Raw genomic sequence first — 21,058 nt, 5'->3', positions numbered from 1 at the left:
AAATACGTTTGCATGGAATTAGAGAATTCACTTCAAGAAGCCGGTTTTTGTTGCAGAGCCAAATCATCAGCAGAATAAAAATCTGCACACGAAGTTGGAACAATAAGAACTAGCGTACAAGAATCTTGTAGGCACCGCAAGTAAGGTGAATTTACCTTATCGGGTAGGGACAAAAAAAAAAAAAAAAAAAAAAGGGAAAGAATAACTTGGAGGGCACTTAAATTTGATTCATTGAGATGAGATAAAAAAAGGAAAGAATAACCGCAAGTAAGGTGATTCATTGAGATGAGAAAATTTTTTTGGCTCGCCATTCATCATAGCCGGAGACTTCATTTTGTCCAGCTGTGATGGGGCAACTGAAGATGTCCAATGGTGAAAATGGGAGTGCATGTATAGTAGTGCTATTTCTGCTATAAACAAAGACTGTCCGAAGCAACTCCGCCGTTAGTCGAGCAGTTTCCCGTGAACCCTCGACTTTCCTGTCACCGCAAAAATTGATAAACAACACTTGCCAAAGAAAACGAACACCAACAGCCCCACAAAAGTACATGCATCCATAGATACACGCGTATAGTAAAACTCACTGTTTCTGGAGCTTGGTGGCAAGGTCCTTCATGAGACCTTGGACGCCCGCCATAATTAAACTAAACCCTAGACGGAAAAAGATAAGAAGTAAAGGACCAGTGAGTCAGTTGATTTGAGATGGAACAAATAATCTAAGGGGTTTGGTTTTCTTTTGGAAAGAAAGAGGGCGATATCGTAACTGTAATCTGTAAAGGGGCGCTTGGTCTAGTCTTACGAAGTGTGGAAACGTGACTTTGCTTGTACGACACACAAAAAAACCCAAAATAGTATTAGGGTTTATGAAGAGAAGGATATGTAATATCGAACTTGATAATTAAGCGACGTCTAGTTCTTGATCTTGTGGTACTTTTTCTTGAAAGTTGGAAATAGAATCTCCCACTCACCCGCTGATTTAGAAAAAAAAAATGAAAACAAAATTAGGGAGGGAGAGTTGAAGCTTCGACGGGCTTTTCTTTTCAGTCGGTAAAGAACGTCACTGGGAGCTTAACTGTTCCAATCGCTAACCTTCACCAACATTTTTGGTCTAATGATATGGGACAAGTAAAAGTATTGTCATTGATAGATATGATTTTCCTCTTCAACACACTGTATCTTAAGTTCAAACACCCTCTCTCATTTTTGCCTTTTCCACACCTTCTCAATTTTCGGCTGTCAGATCAAATAAATTGAAGAATATTAATAGAAAAAAATTAACAAAGGAGTGGAAAGTAAAAAAAAAAAGTGTGTGAATAGAAGTACCCAATATAGATTAGTGGCTTTTTAGCCAAAATGGTCCCTGAGATTTGCATAACTCCTTACTTTGGTCCTTGAGATTTGAAATCAATAGAAGTGTTCCCTGAGTTTGTCCACCATCAATCATTTTGATTCTTCTTTGAAAAATCTTCATTAAATAAAAATAAAATGACAAATATACTCTTAAATTTTGTCAAATCATTTTAGCCCATTGTTTATTAAACTGAGGGTATTTTTATCACTTGATCCTTATTTAACATAATTTTTCAAGGAATGACCAAAATGATTGATGGTGGACAAAATCAAGGACCAACTCTATTAATTTCAAATCTCAAAGACCAAAGTAATGAGTTATGCAAATCTCAAGGACCATTTTGGCTAAAAAACCTAAATTAGCATAGTAATATCTTTTGTAATAAAAAAAATCGAGTAACTTAAGCATAGAGGAAGTAAGAAAATAAGTAAGAAAAAAGAATCAAATTAACTAGCTCTCTCTCGTTGATATGCTTTTAAATTTTCATATATTAGACAGCGGATTTTACAAGGAAGTCCATATTCTTTTAATGTCCACATGCATTGGTAAACACGTGGATAGGCAGAAACTGCATTGATTGTAATACCCAATATTTAGTAAAAGCAAAATACTCAAAAATCAAAGGGATGTTGTGACATATGTTCTAATACATATTGTGATTGTGTATATCCTAAGTAAAGATAGATTAGGAATTATTTGGGATCTAGAAGATCTTTCCTAATAGACTTTGTATTACTTGAAGAACAAATTTCTCTCATCCTTATTACTATAAATAAGGGCACAAGAACTGGCAAATTAACACACAATTCCTCGAGTTCATTCTCCATTCTCTTTCTCTCCATGCTGCACCTCTCAGTTAAATATAGATCACAACACATTATTAGCACACCCTTCACGCCGTGCTAAAAAGAATTTATTCATCTTCAATAGGAGAGTAGTACGTTTCAATTATTTTTAATTGATTAATTTTTTTTTAATTCATATACTTTTATTGATTCAATTTACAATTTTTTCTTGAAAGTGATACAAGTTTTGGAGATGGAAAGCCGACATTGAAGAACTAATTTTCTGTATCAGATCTGTTCATCAATATCATCACGAAATCAGTTTTGGAGATGGAAAGCTGACATTGAAGAAATAATTTTCTACATCAGACCAATTTATCAATATCACCACGCAATTAGGTTCTTTCAAAACAACGATTTTTATCTCGACATTTTTGCAGCCCTGATAGCATGAACATTCACCATAATGCATGACCCAACTTTACGTTTTTCGAATTTTAGATTCTACATAAATTGTGTATGCATTATATCTATAATATTTTTGAATTATGTGAATTGATATTGCATGAAATTATATATGAATCAGCATTAAATTATATATGCATCATTGAATTTTGAAAAAAAATATAAATTAGGGTTTGACAACCTTTCCCATAGAGCGAGTTGCAGCCGTTGAGCCCAGCATGCCAGGCTAGCAGCCTGAGCCGTTAGAACCGAGCCATCCCCCAAGCCAAGCCAAGCCACGAAGCAATTGCTCAAGGCCTGAACCTAGACTCGACACCATGAATGGCGTCGCCATCACCAAAACCACGGCCAAGTCTGGCTTGCAGCCACACTGCCTCCATGGGTCAACGTCCCCAATGATCTAAAGATCGTCTCCGACAGATTTTTGGTCGAGATTCAAATGAATCTCATCGGATTTTTCGAAATCTTGATTTAATTTTCTAAGGTTCTTGATTTTGAACGTCGACATTTATTTTTCGTTACCCATCATGGTCGTCGTTGAACGACGAACTTGTCTCGAGTTTTCCCGACCAAAAACATGGTTACCAGAAGAGGCGGCGCCGACTTTCTTCTCCGATGAGCACACCCAACAACTGCTAACAGTTGGACCTTGGTTTCTTCTCAGCCTAATAAAAAAAATAAAAAATAAAAACTTTTTTTTTTCGTTCCTTTGGGCTCGCGTGCAGTGATCCGTTGCTTTGGCTTGGCCCGCGTGACATCAGCCCGTGGGGCTATGGGTTTGGGCTTCACGATTCTTTTTTTTTCTTTTTAAAAAAAAAGCCCCCGTGGGCTTTGGTCCATTTTGGGCCACCAATTTTAATCACCTAAACATTTTTTTAGGCACTATTGAGATTATATTTTTATCTCAATTCTTCCCATAGGCCTGAAGTCCAATAATTAATTAAATAACTATCGTTGGCCCTGAAGACCTACATGCATTTATCTGTTGCATATTTTTGTCTTGTATATTTTGCGTTTGTTTGCAGGTATTATGAACTTGAAGTTCATACATTCGAACCCGAAGTTTTGGAAAAGTTCCATAGAAATCTAAAGTTTCTTAACGCGCAACACTCACGTTGAGACCCAAAATTCTCCATGCTTAAATCCGTTTAAATCAAACCATGTCTTGGAACTTAAATGTTCTAACTTTGATGTTTATGGAGATTTTCTTTCCTAAAACACCAATCACATTCTTGTTTCTGCCACTCAACGTATTGTCGAATCATAACAAGTTTGATTTCACTGATTTGGAAGTTTCAAACAAGAAACTACTTTATGTGGAAGCAAGACGTGACACTCCGCTTAACTACGACTAGTTGTGAAATTATTGTAGCCAGTTATGTTGTGGAAAAACTGAATAAGCCTTCGCTATAATCTTCATTTGAAGACTTATGCCTGAAGCATATCAAATGGAAGTACCTCACTGCCGAGGACTCCATGGCTCTTTGACTCGCTATAGACCGTTTCAAATCATGCAAAGATGAATTCTTGCACGAAACAAAGCATGATTGAAACCTTTACCTCCATGAATAGGTACAAATTATGAAGTTTATATCCAATCAAATTTTGACTGGAAGAAAATCTTTCTCGTCTATCTATATCTAAATTGCTCCTGAAGTAGCAGTATAGAGAGCGAAAGTACCAAATTCTCGGATCTGATTACTACTATAATTATGAGAGAAGGGTACCCCCATCAATTCGGCTAGAAGGTACCGAATGGTATAGACCTAGTTTCGGCTAGAGTTTACCGAATGGTGGTGCCCTGCTTTGGTAGAGATACACCAAAAAGCATGCTCTACTTCGACAAAGGTGCACCGAAGGGCATGCTCTTCTTCAGTAGAGGTGCATCGAATAGTATTGCTCTGCTTCGGTAGATGCTTATTGAACAGACCCTTCCAATTTCGACTAGAGCTTACCGAAGCCAAGTCTAAGTCTGTCTCTCTCTCACAATCTCATTTCAAGTTTGTTTCACAATATATGGTAGAATGTGGGTCTGCTAAGAGGTGGTATCATGCCTAAAGCATGATCTTTGGCACCTAAGACCTAAACACTTCAAAAATAAGGGATAGTATTCTCGAACCTCAACCCTGCAAAATCTAATTTCGTTTTGAAGGAATAGATCATTGATTATGCACTTTTCTGTGCTTCTACCAATGTTGTTAAGGTGTACAATTCCCGTAGTCAATCCATGAGACTAATTTTGCTCCACCTAACACATTTGGCGAGCGAAATTTGACATGGAAGGACATATTGGCCAAACCTCTTAGTACATTTTGGTTTACTTTGTGAACAATTTCTTTTGTTCTCGGATTTAAGATTGGTGTTTGGATGACACTATTATTCTCAAATAAGAGTTAATTAACAAAAATTACTACATGTGACAAATCCAATTAACACATGCTCAGGTATGTTTTGTGGGAAGTTAGTTGTCTGGTTCTATGCTAATGTCATACCTAATCATCCCCTAACAAAAAGCCTTATACTCACTTCGTTCCGAAAGAAAGCCTTTTTTGAGCTTTAAGGATATTCGAGAAAACTATTACCATATTGAAACCAATATAGAAAATGGAGTAAAATTTCTTTGCACTTCCAACGAATATAGCCAAAAGCATATTCTAGAGAAGATGGAACGCTTAACGAGTGGATTACACCCATTCAAGCCCAATGTATGGCTGGCCAGAAGCCTGAGATTCCAAAGGAATTTTTGTTGTGGATGTACATTTGGGATATCTAGGACGATCCGTGATGCACCGTTTTGGGCATCCTTTTACCATAAGTAAAGACATCATACCTAAAAGCATATCATACCCTAGCACCTCCATATTTTCTACAAAGGATTCAAGGGGACATTTGTGGACTGATTCAACCATCCATATGGATCATTTAGATATTTTATGGTATTGGTTTATGCTTCTACACGTTTGTAACACGTGTGGCTGTTGTCCACAAGCTGCCTTCTCCACACTGATGGCTTAGATTAACAAGCTTAGGGCTCACCACCCTGATTATCTGATCAAATCTATTCGATTGGATAAATTGGAGAATTTACAGCGAAAACGTTTTATGGATATTGCATATCGGTTGGGTTTTGAAGTTGAACATCCAATACCCCATGTTCATACTCAGAATGGCCCAGCAGAAGCATTCATTAAATGCTTTCAAATGATTACGCAATCATTGGTCATACATACCATGCTCTCAATCTCTAGTTGGGGCCATGCAATATTGCAAGTAGGCATGTTGGTCCGCCTGAGGCCCGTCACGGCCCAACCCTATAAAGCGCGTGTCAGTTGGTTACCAGATACTAACCCGACATATGGCATATGCGCGTCTTTGGTTGTGCAGTCTATGTGGCATTTGCGTCACCCTTACATAAAATAAAATAAAAAGTCCTCAAAGAATGATGGAAATCTATGTCAGTTATGATTTTCCTTCTAAATACTTGTTACTTAGAACCCTTGACATGTGATTGTCACTTTTATGAGACAGTCTTCTCGTTGTTAGGGGGAGATGAGAACGTCAATGTTCCTAAAGAATGACGCGAATTATCGAGACCACTATGTCTCATCTCACTCCCAATCTAGATCATCATAGTATAACCAGACGTTTCCTTTGATCTAGCAAAAGTGACAAGATCACATAAACCAGCTGCAAAAGTGCCCGCAAAGATGAATGTACCAAATGTACGACAGAGCTTCATCCCCAAAAGCAGGAACGCCACTACTGTGGCCGACTAACCAATCAATATGTCATGCACCAGAAGCATGGCAGATTACTAGGTTTGAAGGATTCACGTCCCCAAAAGGGAAGGAACGTGGCACAAACGAATCCGCCCCTCGAGCGTTATCTCAATCTTTTCCATCTCATGAGATTAAATCTGAATTACTCCCGAGACTTGAAGGTCTTGGTCCAGTATATTAGTTTGGATGAGATATGGAATTGGAATAAGATTATCATAGATGATGTTTCATTTATATGGTAACTACCAACATAAAAGAAAAGTGACGATAACGAACCGCGTTCCGTTGATTAGTGTCAACGTAGAACTGATTGGTCAACTGGAAGAATCAATCTATGCCGAATGAGATGAATGAAATAGTGTGAATGACACATTATGGTTCAAGGTTTCTCTCATATGCCATGTGATTGATTGCAGCATTACAAACATGGTTGTAGTATCTCTGGGGTCCTGATACGAAACCTACATGGAGTTTCAAAAGGACTTACATGTACTGATTCAAATAGTTCTAGACCACAAGAACGCCCTTTTGGTTTTGATGAGGCCTTCACTTTGCGGATACAAAACTATCTTGACGGATATGGTATACCCGTCTAAGTGAATATTTGATCAGTTAGGGATATATGCACCCGTGTGTACAAAATTCAAAATTGCTAGAGTTGAGAAAACTAACCCGCACCTAAAGTCGGACTTTAAGATGAATGATCTTGGGAAAACTCGACATTACCTCGACCTAAAGTTTTGAGCTAGTTATAATGGTATTCTGGTCCACCAGTTAAACTAGATCCAGAAGGTGTTACGTCCAAGTATACCCTGATCGTCTATACACCAGATGTAAATGAGACTTTTACAGAGGATATGGAGCATAAGGTTCCATGTTGGAACGTGAGGCAACCATATCTAAGTACAATTGGTGTTTGTTGTACTTAGCTCAATGCACTAGATCATACATCTTATGTGCTGATAATCTTTTGGCATAAAGCAGCATTACGCCTACACGCCATCACCAAATTGGTGTTAAAGACGTTTTTTTGTTACTACGGATTTGGGCTTATCTATCCCTATGCATCTCAGAATAGATCACACCCTCTTGATATTCAGAATGATGCCTACCTTATGGGATTCTCTAAATCAGACCATTTATATGACCACACAAGGTAAATTCCCGAATGGTTATGTCTTTACCATTAAGGAACACCGCAATATCTTAGAGGTTAACCAGATAAAACTTTTGTTGTGAAACATTTGAATCGTTCCAAGACTCATTTAATGTCATCACATGAGAGATATGGTCGAGAACTCTTGTTGAGCATATTCGAAGTTTATGCGTTTTTCATCTATTGTTGAGTCCCAACAACAATCTATGAAGACAACATCGTATGTATCGACCAGATCATGATACATCCAACAAGTCAACACCAAGCATATTGTGTCTACATCAGCATAAGCATCAGAAGATTGAACTTAAGCAGTCCGATCCCAGACAACATTACCGACCTCTACACAAAGTCAATGCCGAAGTCTACCTTCCAGAAGCTTGTTCGATGAATTGGTATACTTAACTTTCTCATTTGTGATGCTTGTAGTTTCATTTGAAAACTTCTGTCAAACTCAGAGGGAGAATTCAGAAGTATACTCACTTGACCTTAATGTACTCTTTTTTCCTATGATTAGGAGCATTTTTTCTACTGGGTTTTTGCTACCTAACTAGGTTTTGATGAGGCACCCATCCTGGGTTGGTCATACCCTTGTGTATGTTCTACTTACGTTCTGAAGACGTATAGTTTTGACTTAATGCAACTTCTCACTTTTCTCCTTTAACTATGGGCTTTTGTCCCACATTGGATTTTGTCATAGCAAGGTTTTGTGAGTTTTACTACCGTGCATTCTTCCGTTTGTTTTAAGACTCAAATATCTACTTGTGCTGACTAGACAAGACGACTTCATCAATTGCTTCTACATTTGCCTGAAGATCTGATGCGCCATCTTTTTGAGTATTTGCACACTCAAGGGGGATTCTTGTGACATATGTTCTAATACATGTTGTGATTGTGTAAACTCTAAGCAGAGATAGATTAGGAATCCTTTAGGATCTAGAAGATCTTTCCTAATAGACTTTGTATTACTTTAAGAGCAAGTTTCTCTCCTCATTACTATACAATTCCTGAAATCCATTCTCCACTCTCTCTCTATGCCGCACCCCTCGGTTAAATATAGGCCACAACAAGAGAAGTGATTTTCACTCTTTTTAACCTCTCACACACTAGTCAAACATCTCTCTTTGTTTCTAACAATCAGATTGAATAAATCAAACAGAATTAACAGACGATTAAACAGGAGTGTGGGGAGATCAAGAGGAGTGAGCGGTTACATTTCCCAATCAAAATTATTCCAATTCTCAGGTTCAACTCACATGTATGGGCGGGTACAAAATACATTTGTGATGAACTCGATTTCTACTCAAGTTACAAACGATAGTAACTCTTGGTTATGGGAACTTTTAGGTGCAGAATCCCCATCAGAAAACACAAATCATCCATACAGGATACTGAAAATCTATATATCAAAACAGTGTCAATGATATTAGAAACGGAAAAAATCTCTGAAAAGCTAAAATTGATAAAAGATCCGATACAGTTTCGAAAAAGAAATCCACGATAAAATTGTAAACTAAAATTATTGCCTAAGCTGCACTCTGCTTCTTCAGTTTTGCAAGTTCATTTCTGACAAGCCCAGCTTTCTGCAGATGAGGAAAAGTGATTTAATTTGACAGAGTTCAACATGACAAAGATGAACAATTGCAACCGTCTACAAACATTCCAAACTAAGCCACATAAGGAAACATGCGATTTTACAGAAACAAATACGTAGTTTGAAACTTAGTAGTTATTAATGGCAAAATAACCAACCTTAATCTTAGCCAGCATGAGCTTGAACCGATCAAAGTCATTAAGAGCCGCCCTTCTCTTCTGAACAACCAGTTTTCTACCCCACGAGCTGTTCTCCCACTTCTTCTTCACATCTGCCAACATGTAAACAAATATTTAGAATAAAACTATGACATGAAAACAAGACTATTACTGTTTACGAGTTGTTGGGCTTACCAGCAGTCTCCATGGCAGCAAGCAGTTCCTTCTTCTTGGGGACCCTCTTGATCTCGATTTTGATGTCAGTCAGAGAAAGTCTCTTGAAATTCATTTGGGACCTCACCATATCAGGGGCATCAACCAGAGCCTACAGAGACAATTACTAGAGGATCAAAACACTGACGTCAATGCAGAAGAAACATAAAAAAAAAAGACAACCAATCATACAATTACATATGGGCAGAGATTGAACTGGTTCTGATTGAAGCCCAATCCAACACCAATTAAAAATTAAACAACTCAAGAAAATTCGGGTCAGATTGGATTGGTAATCACGTTATAATTTGCAGTAAAACGAAAAGTTTAGATAAAAATTTCTCACTGGCAAGTAGCAAAGTAACAAAATGCAAGGCCCAGAGGATAAGTTGTAAGAAATGCTAAAATTTAACCCTTCTAATAGGAAACTCAATGAAACAGATTTCCGTACATTAAAACTATAATTCTAAAGACATCACAACATACACCCGAACCATTGTTCTTATGCACATAAAACACAATGGGAGAAGAAGAAATTCTAAATTTTCGTATTTCAATCCAAAACTCTTTCTTTACTAAAGAATCTATTATTCCATTAGTTCATTTTGACCTCATTTATATATCCAAGTACAACTCAAACAACACAGTAAAGGCTTACTGTTTACGGAATGGTTGAGTTTGTCTAAGATCGTTAGTTCGAGATTCCGAAAACAATGGTAAAAACTCAACTCAGAGCACAAAATATGCTTACTAGATCCAAAATACTTGGGGAAAAAACAAATACATGTAGCACTGAAGCTTCCGAACCATACCCAAATGAACCCCAATACAATTTCCCCCTATTTCCCCTCAAGTTTTGTACTCAGAAAAACAGAATGCGTAAAAAATTCAAAATTTACAGACAAATATTGAAATTTGATAAAATCAAATAATAAAAATAAAGTAAAATTGGAAAAAGGAAGGAGAAGGGTACCCTGTTCTGGTCAAGGACGTCGACGATGACGACGAGCTTCCCATAGTCCTCGCCGTAGTTGACGAGAGCCACCCTTCCGATCTCAACGTACCTCTTGAAAGGCTGTCCAAAAAAAAAAAAAAAAACAGGATGAGATCAAAGAAGAACAACGCAACAAAGTGGTTTCTAAAGAGTATACAGAGAAGATAAACGCCATGGATTAGACGAGAAAGCTCACCATTTTTCTGGTTCTGGTGTGACAGCTCTGGCAGTAGAGGAGGCGGAGCGGAGAAGAGCAAGTGTAGTCAAGGTCGGGGATTTAGGGTTTTGTTATTGTTATTGTGAACTAGAATTAATAATTTAAAATTGAGTCCGGTGAGTACGGTACCCTCAAATGATAAAGTATAGTAGCGGGCACATTAAAAGTGAATGAGAAATTTTTTTATTTTTATTTTTGAAATAGAAGAAGAGATGAAGAGATGAAGAGATGAAGAGAGTGATAGAGAACGTGGGAGTGAGAATTATTTTTTTTTAATTAGAGATATGTTAGAATTACATGTAGGTGAGGCTTTGAAAAAAAATAACAAAATTTGATTGTGTGAAATTACATTTCTGTCCTATATTTCTTATTCATGTTTTGTTTTTATTAGAGGGTTAAACTGATAATTTCATTGGATTTTAATTGACAATGAATGTTTTATTAATTAGCAGAGATTTATTCGAAATATATTTTGTAAATCAAATATTGTAACAGTTTTAAAATTTTAGTAATTTTATAAGATTAATTTTAAAATTCTAATAATTTTGCCACATTTATTTTAGAATTTATGCACTTTTGCAAGATTAATTGCTAAATTCCAACACTTCTGTAAGTTCATTTTCAAAATTTATTTATCCAAATATCAAAACCACAAAATTAAACACTTTTAGAAAAGACAATATAAAGAATAAAAAATAGAAAATCTCAATCATTCTCATAAAAGTAAGATTATAAAAGACGCTAAGTGCTAGTTAAGCGATGTGTTGGAGTCTAGCGCCTAGGCTTCTAGGCAAAAGCTAGGCGGACTAGATGGATCTAAGTAAATTATCTATATTGTATAAGTAAGTGCCAATTTATACTTAAAAAATACATAATTGTATTGGAATACATAAATTGCAAAGTAGAATGACATTTATCAAGATTATAAAGTATTAGAACATATTGAAAACATAGGGAACAAAAATATAATAAGCGTTCATCCAAGTATTCCACAAGTCTCTTGTAGATGCAAATTTTTGCCTTCTTCTCCTTTGATGAAAATACACTACAAAACAATAACATCTAAGATCAAGGCCAAAAGTCTCACGCGTCCACGATGAATGGAGGGGGGGCTTTGGCCGAAGAATCTCCGATGCCAAAGTTTGAATTTGAGAGATAAAGTGTTTAGATAATTTTAGGGAGAAAATAGACTTAGGTTTTTTGAAGAAATATGAGGCTATATATAGGGGTGTGGCTAGCCCTATTTGGAGAAATAGGGACTGGCCACTTAAGATGGTGTTTTTAATATTATTGCAAGATATTATGTCAAATAATATCTTCTAATTAATTTGGTAATTAATCCCAATTTGAAATAAATAATTGGGAGTTACCTTGTGGGTGAGGATTTGATGAAGAGTGATGAGAGGGTTTTGAATAAATATCATTTTGATCACATTTGATCTCGATTGAGCCGTTATTGTCCATTGTATGTGCGTGGGAATCCCGGTGTGCTTCAAGAGTAATTTTGTCTTTTTCACCCGAAAGTCCACATGTTGCCTCCATAATTTTTTTGATTATTTTTTGCTTCACATCTCTTACATTCTAGTGAAAAAAATATAATGCAACATGTAAGTTATCTATTTTCTGTCTAAGTAAGAGTCGTGACATAGGCAATGTGACAATGTGTCCCTAAAATTTCGTTTTTTATTTATTTTAATCGAGGGAATTGACGAAAATGCCTAGAGGCAAGGATTTTGATTTCTATTGACCATCGTCTAGAGAAATGTATGAATTATTCTTTTGGCGTATTTAAGCAGTACTCGTCGGTATGAACACATAGGCGAAAGTCGTTTACGAGTTCGGATTATAACGGTATAGTTACGAACGTTTGAAGTTGGTTATTTAAAGTTAATTAATCGGTTAAGGAGGACCAATTAGATAAAAGGTAGAAAAAAGACAGCAGCCCAATCAGAAATCAGAAAAGAAAAAAAAAAAAAGGAGAAAGCTCCCAGCTTACCTGTGCAAGCGACCACCCAACTTCCAAGGCCGATTCCGGCCAATTATGGTGGAATTTTTCAACGCCACCACCGCCATCTTCAAGCTCTCATTCCCCTCTACAAAATCCACCCAAGAACCACCTTGATTAACCTCTGTATGTGGCGGTTTGAGGCCACGAAAGTTGACGGTTCTCACGGTGCTCCGGCCACCCTTTTTTATTTTTCCGGCAAATCGGCAAAGCGATGGCCGATGCCACCACTTAGGCTTTGTAGCCCATCATACCAGGAGAAAAACCCAACCAACCTTGATCCTGTTGGACCACCGTAGACGACGAATCAACATCGGGAAGCTTTAGGCACCCACCGGCTTCATGGGCACAATTGACCATCTTCCGTCCACTTTTGGACTTCGTCACAGGTATAAAAGTTATTCCACTCAATGAGATCTTCATTTCTGTAAATTTTGGTAATTTTTAGAAATAGTTTGATTTTCAAACGAGTCGGGGCGGCAGACCGCCACCCACAGTGGCACGTGCCAAGCGCATGGCCAGGGGGCCGTCGATGTTATTCTTAGGCTAATTAGATGTCTTGAGTTTAGTTTTGGTAATTGTATGACGTGGGTTGATTGTTTGGATCTAAATTATCTACGTTACTTTAATAGGTCATTGTATGAATCGACGATCCGACCTTTGGATCGTTACCAAATTTTAATACATTATAGTACATAATATTTGAGGACCATAGGAACTTACAGATTGGGAATCCGATATACGGATCTTCCCAAATTGGATTTGTAAGTTCATAAAATAAAATGTTGACCGCCACTTGGTTTTGGCAATTGACGGAGATCCGACTGTTGGATCATAATGAAACTTTAGAATGTTGTTCTAGAAGTATAATGTGGATCTTTGGAAGTAATAAATCGGAAATCTGTGATATAGATCTTCCAAATTGAATTATGTAGGGATGTGTTTTCTATAAATTATGTATTCTACCGGTAAGAACTTTGAGATGTGATTTGATAATTGTTCTAGGCGACGATGGTTCATGATGTCTCTATATGCGTGCTAGGAAGTCGTAGCACGGACTTCAGGTGAGTGGGTCTTTTCCTTTCTATCCTATATTATATATATATATATATATATATATATATATATATATATATATATATATATGATTGACAATTCCACAAACGTTTATAAATTGATTATTGCATATAATTACTGTGAATGCTTTGAAGTACTAATGTGAACTACGAATGGCTCGATCCTTGTTTAGGGTATGTAGGCAGTCTAACGAGACGTTAGATGCATCCACACAATAAATGAGACTAAATAATTGAGACAATAGCCTTGTTTAGGGAATTGAGTAATGTGAGGGACATTGGTGGAAAATATAAGATTTAACCTTATGATTTGGTGGTTAAATATTGGTCATAAATCAATGTGTGAAGAATCAGGAATTTGAAGTAAGGAAACGTAAGTAATGATAGTTAATTAAACTAGTATCTAGTTGGGCTTATCATCAATAATTATTCCCGAAAATAAGTAGTTCGGGAGTAGAGCGTTACGGATTATGCATTTTATGCCATATTATATATATATATATATATATATATATATATATATATATATTTGGGAATACTATGTTATGGTTGAATTTTGATTGCATCATGGCATATTCATATGTATATTACCTGCACATAATCATTGTAAATGCTTGGAAGCGCGAAGGTGAACTCAGGACACACAGGAAAGTTTAGGTGAGTTTATGGTATTAGTTGAAATGATGGAGTTATGGCATGACTACATGTATGTTTTAGGCAACTCCGACCTTGTCATACAGGTTGCAATGGTAAGCAACTCCGACACTGTCATACAGGTTACCCATGAGTCGTATATATTACATTAGATGCAGTTATAGCTCATAAACCTACACCCCGGTGTTAGTGCTCCCGCCAGTGGCCATGGCACATTCCTTCACGTGATGTTCACCTCCCGCACCTTACGCTCACCTTGGATCCAAGGTAGGTGCACAAGCCTGTCGTACAAACCACTATAGGTGGTTCCGACTCGTAGGTGACTCACGTTTATTCGCACACAGTCTTCACGTGATCGTAGCACTTGAGCGTACTTATTTACACCCAGTTCTATCGTACAAACCACTTAGGTGGCTTCAACTCGTATGAAGGGATATGTGATGAGCTATGGGTTCAGCCGTACAGGCCATAAGAGGTGGATCCGGCTGACATATTACTAGGATGTTGATTGATGAGATATGCATAAGTCGTACAGGTCACTATAGGTGACTCCGACTTATTGCTAGCTTTGATTGATGAGATATGGATAAGTCGTACATGTCACTATAGGTGACTCCGAGTTATATACTAGCCTTGATTGATGAGATATGGATAAGTTGTACAGGTCACTATAGGCGACTCCGACTTATATGCTAGCGTTGATTGATGAGATATGGGGCTAGTTTGGTATTGCTGTGCTTTGAAAAAAAACTGCTGTGAGAATAAGCGGTTGTGCTGTGAGAATAAGCGGCTGTGAAATAAAGTAGCAGAGTGTTTGGTAAATTTTTTTGTAAAAGTGCTTTTGGAAAAAAAAGCTGTATTATAGTGTTTGGTAAACTTTTATGTAAAACAGCTATGACTGTGTGAAATGACCAAAAAGGGTATAATACTAGATGTGCTATTAATTTAATTTTCTTAACAAATAAAAGTGAATTATAATATACTTTATTTTTAAAAGAAAAATATTTATAAACTTTATCTTAAATATTAATTAGTATGACAAACTACTTCAATTGAAATATTTTAGACTGAATAGCTAGGATTCATTAGTACAATATTGTTAATGTACTTGAAATTAGTCTAATAAGATGCATTCATTAAACTTGCCGCTATTCTATTTCCTAATGCTTCTATCTCATGGAATCCTTCAACTTGATAATTTTGGTATACTTCATCATCATCATCACTATTATCGCTCTCTTCACAATAGTCCCTGGGGTCATCAAAATGACGATCACGTTCAGAATACCTCCGTATGTAGTTATGAAGAGCCATTGTAGCAATGACAATCTTCACTTTCATCTTTTCTTACAAATAGCCACTGCAAAATGAAAATTGAGGAATTTAGAAGGTTTGTTCAATTTCATACCATTCAAAAAACAAAATTTTGGTCATATACCTACTTCATATAAGAAAGTACATGGATATGTCAAACAAATCATATCAATACCAATATCTGAAAGTGATGTAATTGAAAAACTTTAGTGGTTAACAACAAACGACTAAATAAGCATTTAGGTCCACATACTTTTTCCTTTTATTTGGGGGAGGGGAATGGTGAGTGACAAACTCTTGCCATGTTGATGCAGCCCAAAAATGGGCACCACCAAGGAAAAAACAAGCAGACAGAAATATTGCACCACATGTGAATCATTGCTCATATAGTTTAAGTGATCATAGCAAAATTCAAAGTAAAGCACAACTAGTGTGGTTCTCCAAATAAATTAACTAGGAATTAAAAGTCATGTTGGGCTACAGAACACAACATCTAAAACTAAATTAACCATAAACCATAACTTTCTTAAACAACTGGCTTCATAACAAAGGTTCACAACATGAATGTGTTAGTTTTCAAAAAGTATAACACCAATATTGAGCTCTCCATTAACCTAACTATAGAAATGTGAACTTTGATTTTCATTTACCATCGTATCCATACCTTCCCCACCAAAACTTCACACTGAGTTAATATAGGCAGTAAATATTAATTATTTACATACACACAAACGCAAACAACAGTTGGCAGATCAAATTCACATTTCCACATTGAAATTCACAATATTTACCCTAAAAACATCATAAAGTTCAATCACAAACAAAGAGAGGTGAGCCTGTTCAATGTCAACCCCCATTGGGAGATGGGCTTACAATTGTAAGGCTTCTAAATTGTAAGATGAGTAAGGTTTGAGGAAAGACCCTGTTCGAGAATGGGTGTCAAACCGTTGCAGTAAGCAATTGACAATTTCTCGAGAGGGTTAAGGTTCATGCCATGTGGAAGGGTGTCCAATTTCGAGCAACTGGCCATAGCAATGTAAAAAGGGTTGGTGGCTCTTGTTGGCAACCCTCCGTTGGGGAAGGAAACAAGTCTTCCACAATTTCGAAGATAGAAAAATCGCAGACTGGTAAGGTGGCATAGGCCCTTGGGTAGGGATTTAAGGTTTTCACAATCATAGATATCAATGAATTCGAAACAAGTGTTATCCCGTGAGAAGCTATCGCTTATTGACTCCAGTTGGTCACAACAAATGCAACAAAATTAAGCACGGAAAACAAAAAACCCGAAATTTCGACTACCAACCTCATCGCCCATTCCTGCTTAACTAAGAAGATAATGAAATCTACTCCCCAGCGCACAAATTTTCTTGTCTCTCAAATTTTCTTGTTTCCTCCACAAACCCTAATTTTTTCCCTAATTTTTCCCCAATTGTTTTCTCCATCCCCAGTTTTCTCGACACCCATACACTCATCCCTTTGCTCTTTCCCACCCCTCTTTCACTCTCCCCATCCCCAAATTAAAAAATCCAAACAAATAAATAACAAAATTTTAGAGAAGAGAAGCTTACCAGAGGAAAGAGGGAAGGCGACGGTTGGCGTTGAGACCGACGGAGAGAGAGGAAAAGGAAGAGGAGGAGAAGAGGTGCACCTGCAGGCAACATAGGAGAAAAGGGCGATTTCAGGAGGGTGTGCGAGAGAGAAGAGGGCGTGGATGTGTGATTTCTAGGAGGGCGTGCGAGAGAGAAGGCAGGGAGAAACGAGGGCAACATTGGTAATTTGAAAATTTCATTAAAAGAATTACTGTAGCTCCGTGTTTTGAAAATAAGCTGTTTTCTGAAGCTGCTATGTGCAGCTTCAGATCAGCTTAAGGATTTAGGCTTTTTTCACCCTCAACTTTGAAATAAAGCTGTTTTTCAAAGTTTACCAAACACCAAAATTGTTACTAGCTTTTTTTCACCCTAGCTTTTTTTTTAATCACCTCACTCCCAAACCTGACCATGGTTAAGTCGTACAAGTCACTATAGGCGACTCCGACTTATATGCTAGCGTTGATTGATGAGATATGGATAAGTCGTACAGGTCATTATAGGTGACTCCGACTTATGTGCTAACGTTGATTGATGAGGTATGGGTGCAGTCGTACAGGTCACCATAAGTGACTCCGACTTGCATGCTAGTATGGGTTATTAATCACATGATTATTGATATTGCTGATGAAATGCTATGTCGTGGTATATTTATGGATTTACTAATGTGATACGTGGTATGATTTTTCTGGAAACTACATAAGTGTTGCAGCGAGGGGTTATAATGTTTTATATGGTTTCTATTAAAAATTTATTTCTAGGGCCACTCACCCTTGTTTTGTTTTCACCCTTCAGGTTTTATTAGCTTAACTTTCTTATCGTCGAAGATTCGTGGCGATTCTTAGTATTAGAGATTCTTTCGAGGGTACGATTTTTAATTCACTCTACTGTACTTACTTATGCTATAACGTCACGTGTGAAGTGGGTTCATTCTCGGTCACCAGCGCACTCTGGTATTTAGGCACTCTTAGGTTTAAATTTATTCACATTTTTCCACATCATCACACTTTATGGCTTCGTCACCTTCCAGGTGTCGGTCAGCGCAGCTTGATTCGGAGTCCTAGTGGACATTCCGGATCGAGGTGTGTCATGCGGGTCTAGGCAGGCGTCTAGGTTGGCTAGGTGAGCGCTTAAGCATGTCTACTCGCCCTTTCTTAATTTTCTAATGTCGAGCATTAATCTAGGCGATGACCAGCCACCTAATGCTTAGGCAAGGCTTAAGTGGCGCTAAACAATAATTTTTAGAATAGTGCATAAAAAAAACTCTCATAAATCTAAGGTATAACACGAATAAGAAAGAGGAGGAGAGAGAAAGAGAAAAGTAGGAAGAAGGAGGAGGAGTAAAAGAGAGAGACGCATTGAAGAAAAAAAAAGAGAAATAAGGAGAAAGAAACTCATCTTTCAAACACAGAAAGGTAAAATTGGAAATGCAAAGGTAATTAGAAAAATAATTATGACATCACCAAGAAATTATTAGATGGTACACTACCATCACGTGGCATTGACAGCTGGTAGTACCCACCAATAAAATAAATGACACGTGGCATAATAATTATTAAATGAAAAACAATAGTTAGATTTTCATTTTCCCTAAAGTAGTTAGAGTTCTCTGCCAAAACCAATAAATGCTACCCCTCATATTTCACCTCCTTTTCCGCCTCCATTTTCACTTGAATCAAATCTACAAACTGCAATCTTTCTTTTCCACCAAAACATAAAATTCCCTCCACCTCTCTTTTTGCTTGAATCTTATCTCTTTTTGCTTGAATTTTGCTTGAAATAAAATCCACAAACTGCAAAAATCAGAAATCTCAAGCTATAGGTACTGTAATTTTTTGCTTGAATTTTGTTTAATCTATTTGGATTCCAGGTTGTGTGAATTTTGGGGTTTGATTTAAGCAAGCTTGAATCTGACTGCAATTTCTTACTTGAATTTTATTTTACCCTTTTGGATTCTAGCTTGTGTAAATTTTGGGGTTTTGGGTCATCTTAGATTTCTCTGCTTATTCAATTAATTGGGGCACCAACTATGTCTCTGTTCTTATTTTCTTCTTAAACCTAAAATTTTTCTTTTATAAATGTTAGGGCAATACCAGTTTTCTAATTAACAAAGAGAGCTAGAGAGAAAGTAAGAGGTAGAGGTACTTGAAAGAATTACAAACGCGATACGAAAGACTTGAATGCTTTGTTTTATGGTTTGTGTCTTTTCTATTTTTTATCGATTCATAATACTTTGGCAATTTATGAGTTTAGTTAAACAAATTGGGTCTTAAAGTGTCTTTGTTTTTACTAATTCATTGTATTTGATTAAGTGGGATTTTGGTATGTACCAGGAACTAAAATAATGTCTATCAAGATATGATGAAACTCCAGGAAGTGCTCTATGTCCTTTGGGTATAATGTCCATGGATTGAAAGAGAACTTCTATGGGATTTTTTTTTCATTTGATTAAGCTTTTCTCTCTAATGTTTTTAGGGGGTGTCAGATTGCAAGAATGAAAGGCAGCTTGAATTGGATTTTGGGTTGTTTTAGATTATTACTTTCAGCTATAACTACCGTTCATTTTAGGTTAGATGTATAGAATTGGATTTGTTGTATCAAATGATACAATTTTGTAGTGACATACAAAGTGTTAATAGCCTTTTGCTATTGTAAGTACAAGTGAGCCTGTGGTTGTAAATTGTAATGAGAGAAAATTGTATCTTATACAACTCATCGTATGGTTGACATGATTTCTTATGCCTTGGCCTTTTGCTCCTTATATGCTTTATTCACTATGATATATTGCATGACAGTACATTACTCAAATGACAGGTGCACTCAATCTTAAAATGAAAAAGATATGGGAAAATAATTAAGAGCAAAGTTATTGTTTCCAGTGACTGTAATCTTAATGCTTCATACTCTCCAAAATAACAAAGTTGTCGAACAAATATTCACCACAGTATACATCCAGTTCAAAATCAAAATAAGTAAAGGCTTCTAATAAAAAAAAAGATTTAAAGGTTTCCAACCCAAAAGATAGCATCTTCCACCCGTACCCAAAAATTATAAATCAAGTTTAGTAGTGAAAAATGTAACATCCCACAGTACCCAGGGGTGAGGATCTTGTAAGCATTATATGTATATTCCAATCTCTACCTAGCACGAGGCCTTTTGGGAGCTTACTGGCTTCGGATTCCATAGGAACTTCGGGCGAGAGCGATCCTAGGTTGGGTGACCCACTGGGAAGTTCTCGTGTGATTTCTCAGAAACAAAACCGTGAGGGTGTGGTCGAGGCCCAAGGCGAACAATATCGTGCTACGGTGGAGTCGAGCTCGAAATTTGGTGGGGGCCCGGGCCGGGATGTGACAATTTGGTATCAGAGCCAATCCCTGGCCGGAAGTGTGACGACGAGGACGTCGGACCCCTAAGGGGGGGTGGATTGTAACATCTCACATCTCCCAGGAGTGAGGATCCTGTAAGCCTTATATGTATGTTCCCATCTCTGCCTAGCATGAAGCCTTTGGGAGCTCACTAGCTTCGGATTCCATCAGAACTCCAAAGTCAAGCGAGTTCGGGCGAGAGAAATCCTAGGATGGGTGACCCACTAGAAAATTCTCGTGTGAGTTCCCAGAAAAAAAACCATAGGGCAAGGTCGGGGCCCAAAGTGGACAATATCGTGTTACGGTGGAGTCGAACACGGAATGTGGTGGGGGCCCGAGCAGAGAT

At 37.2% G+C, this 21,058-nt stretch overlaps 1 protein-coding gene and 1 long non-coding RNA gene across 2 annotated transcripts; one reads left to right on the top strand and one right to left on the bottom strand.

Annotated features, from left to right (window-relative positions):
* Positions 1-8,918: 8,918 nt before the first annotated feature.
* LOC126606231 (60S ribosomal protein L14-1-like) lies at positions 8,919-10,854 on the bottom strand. Its single transcript, XM_050273588.1, has 5 exons — positions 10,692-10,854; positions 10,475-10,576; positions 9,484-9,613; positions 9,289-9,401; positions 8,919-9,119 (listed from the first exon to the last, which is right to left on the bottom strand). The coding sequence occupies exons 1-5, from the start codon at positions 10,692-10,694 to the stop codon at positions 9,063-9,065; spliced, it is 405 nt and encodes a 134-aa protein (XP_050129545.1). The 5' UTR covers positions 10,695-10,854; the 3' UTR covers positions 8,919-9,062.
* An 8,106-nt stretch (positions 10,855-18,960) lies between these two features.
* Positions 18,961-20,086, top strand: LOC126606862 (uncharacterized). Its single transcript, XR_007617397.1, has 2 exons — positions 18,961-19,169; positions 19,823-20,086. It is a non-coding gene; the product is annotated as an uncharacterized LOC126606862 (long non-coding RNA).
* Positions 20,087-21,058: the final 972 nt, after the last annotated feature.

This window comes from Malus sylvestris, chromosome 16 (assembly GCF_916048215.2).
Source record: "Malus sylvestris chromosome 16, drMalSylv7.2, whole genome shotgun sequence".
Taxonomy (NCBI): domain Eukaryota; kingdom Viridiplantae; phylum Streptophyta; class Magnoliopsida; order Rosales; family Rosaceae; genus Malus; species Malus sylvestris.
This window is presented reverse-complemented; position numbering and strand designations above follow the sequence as displayed.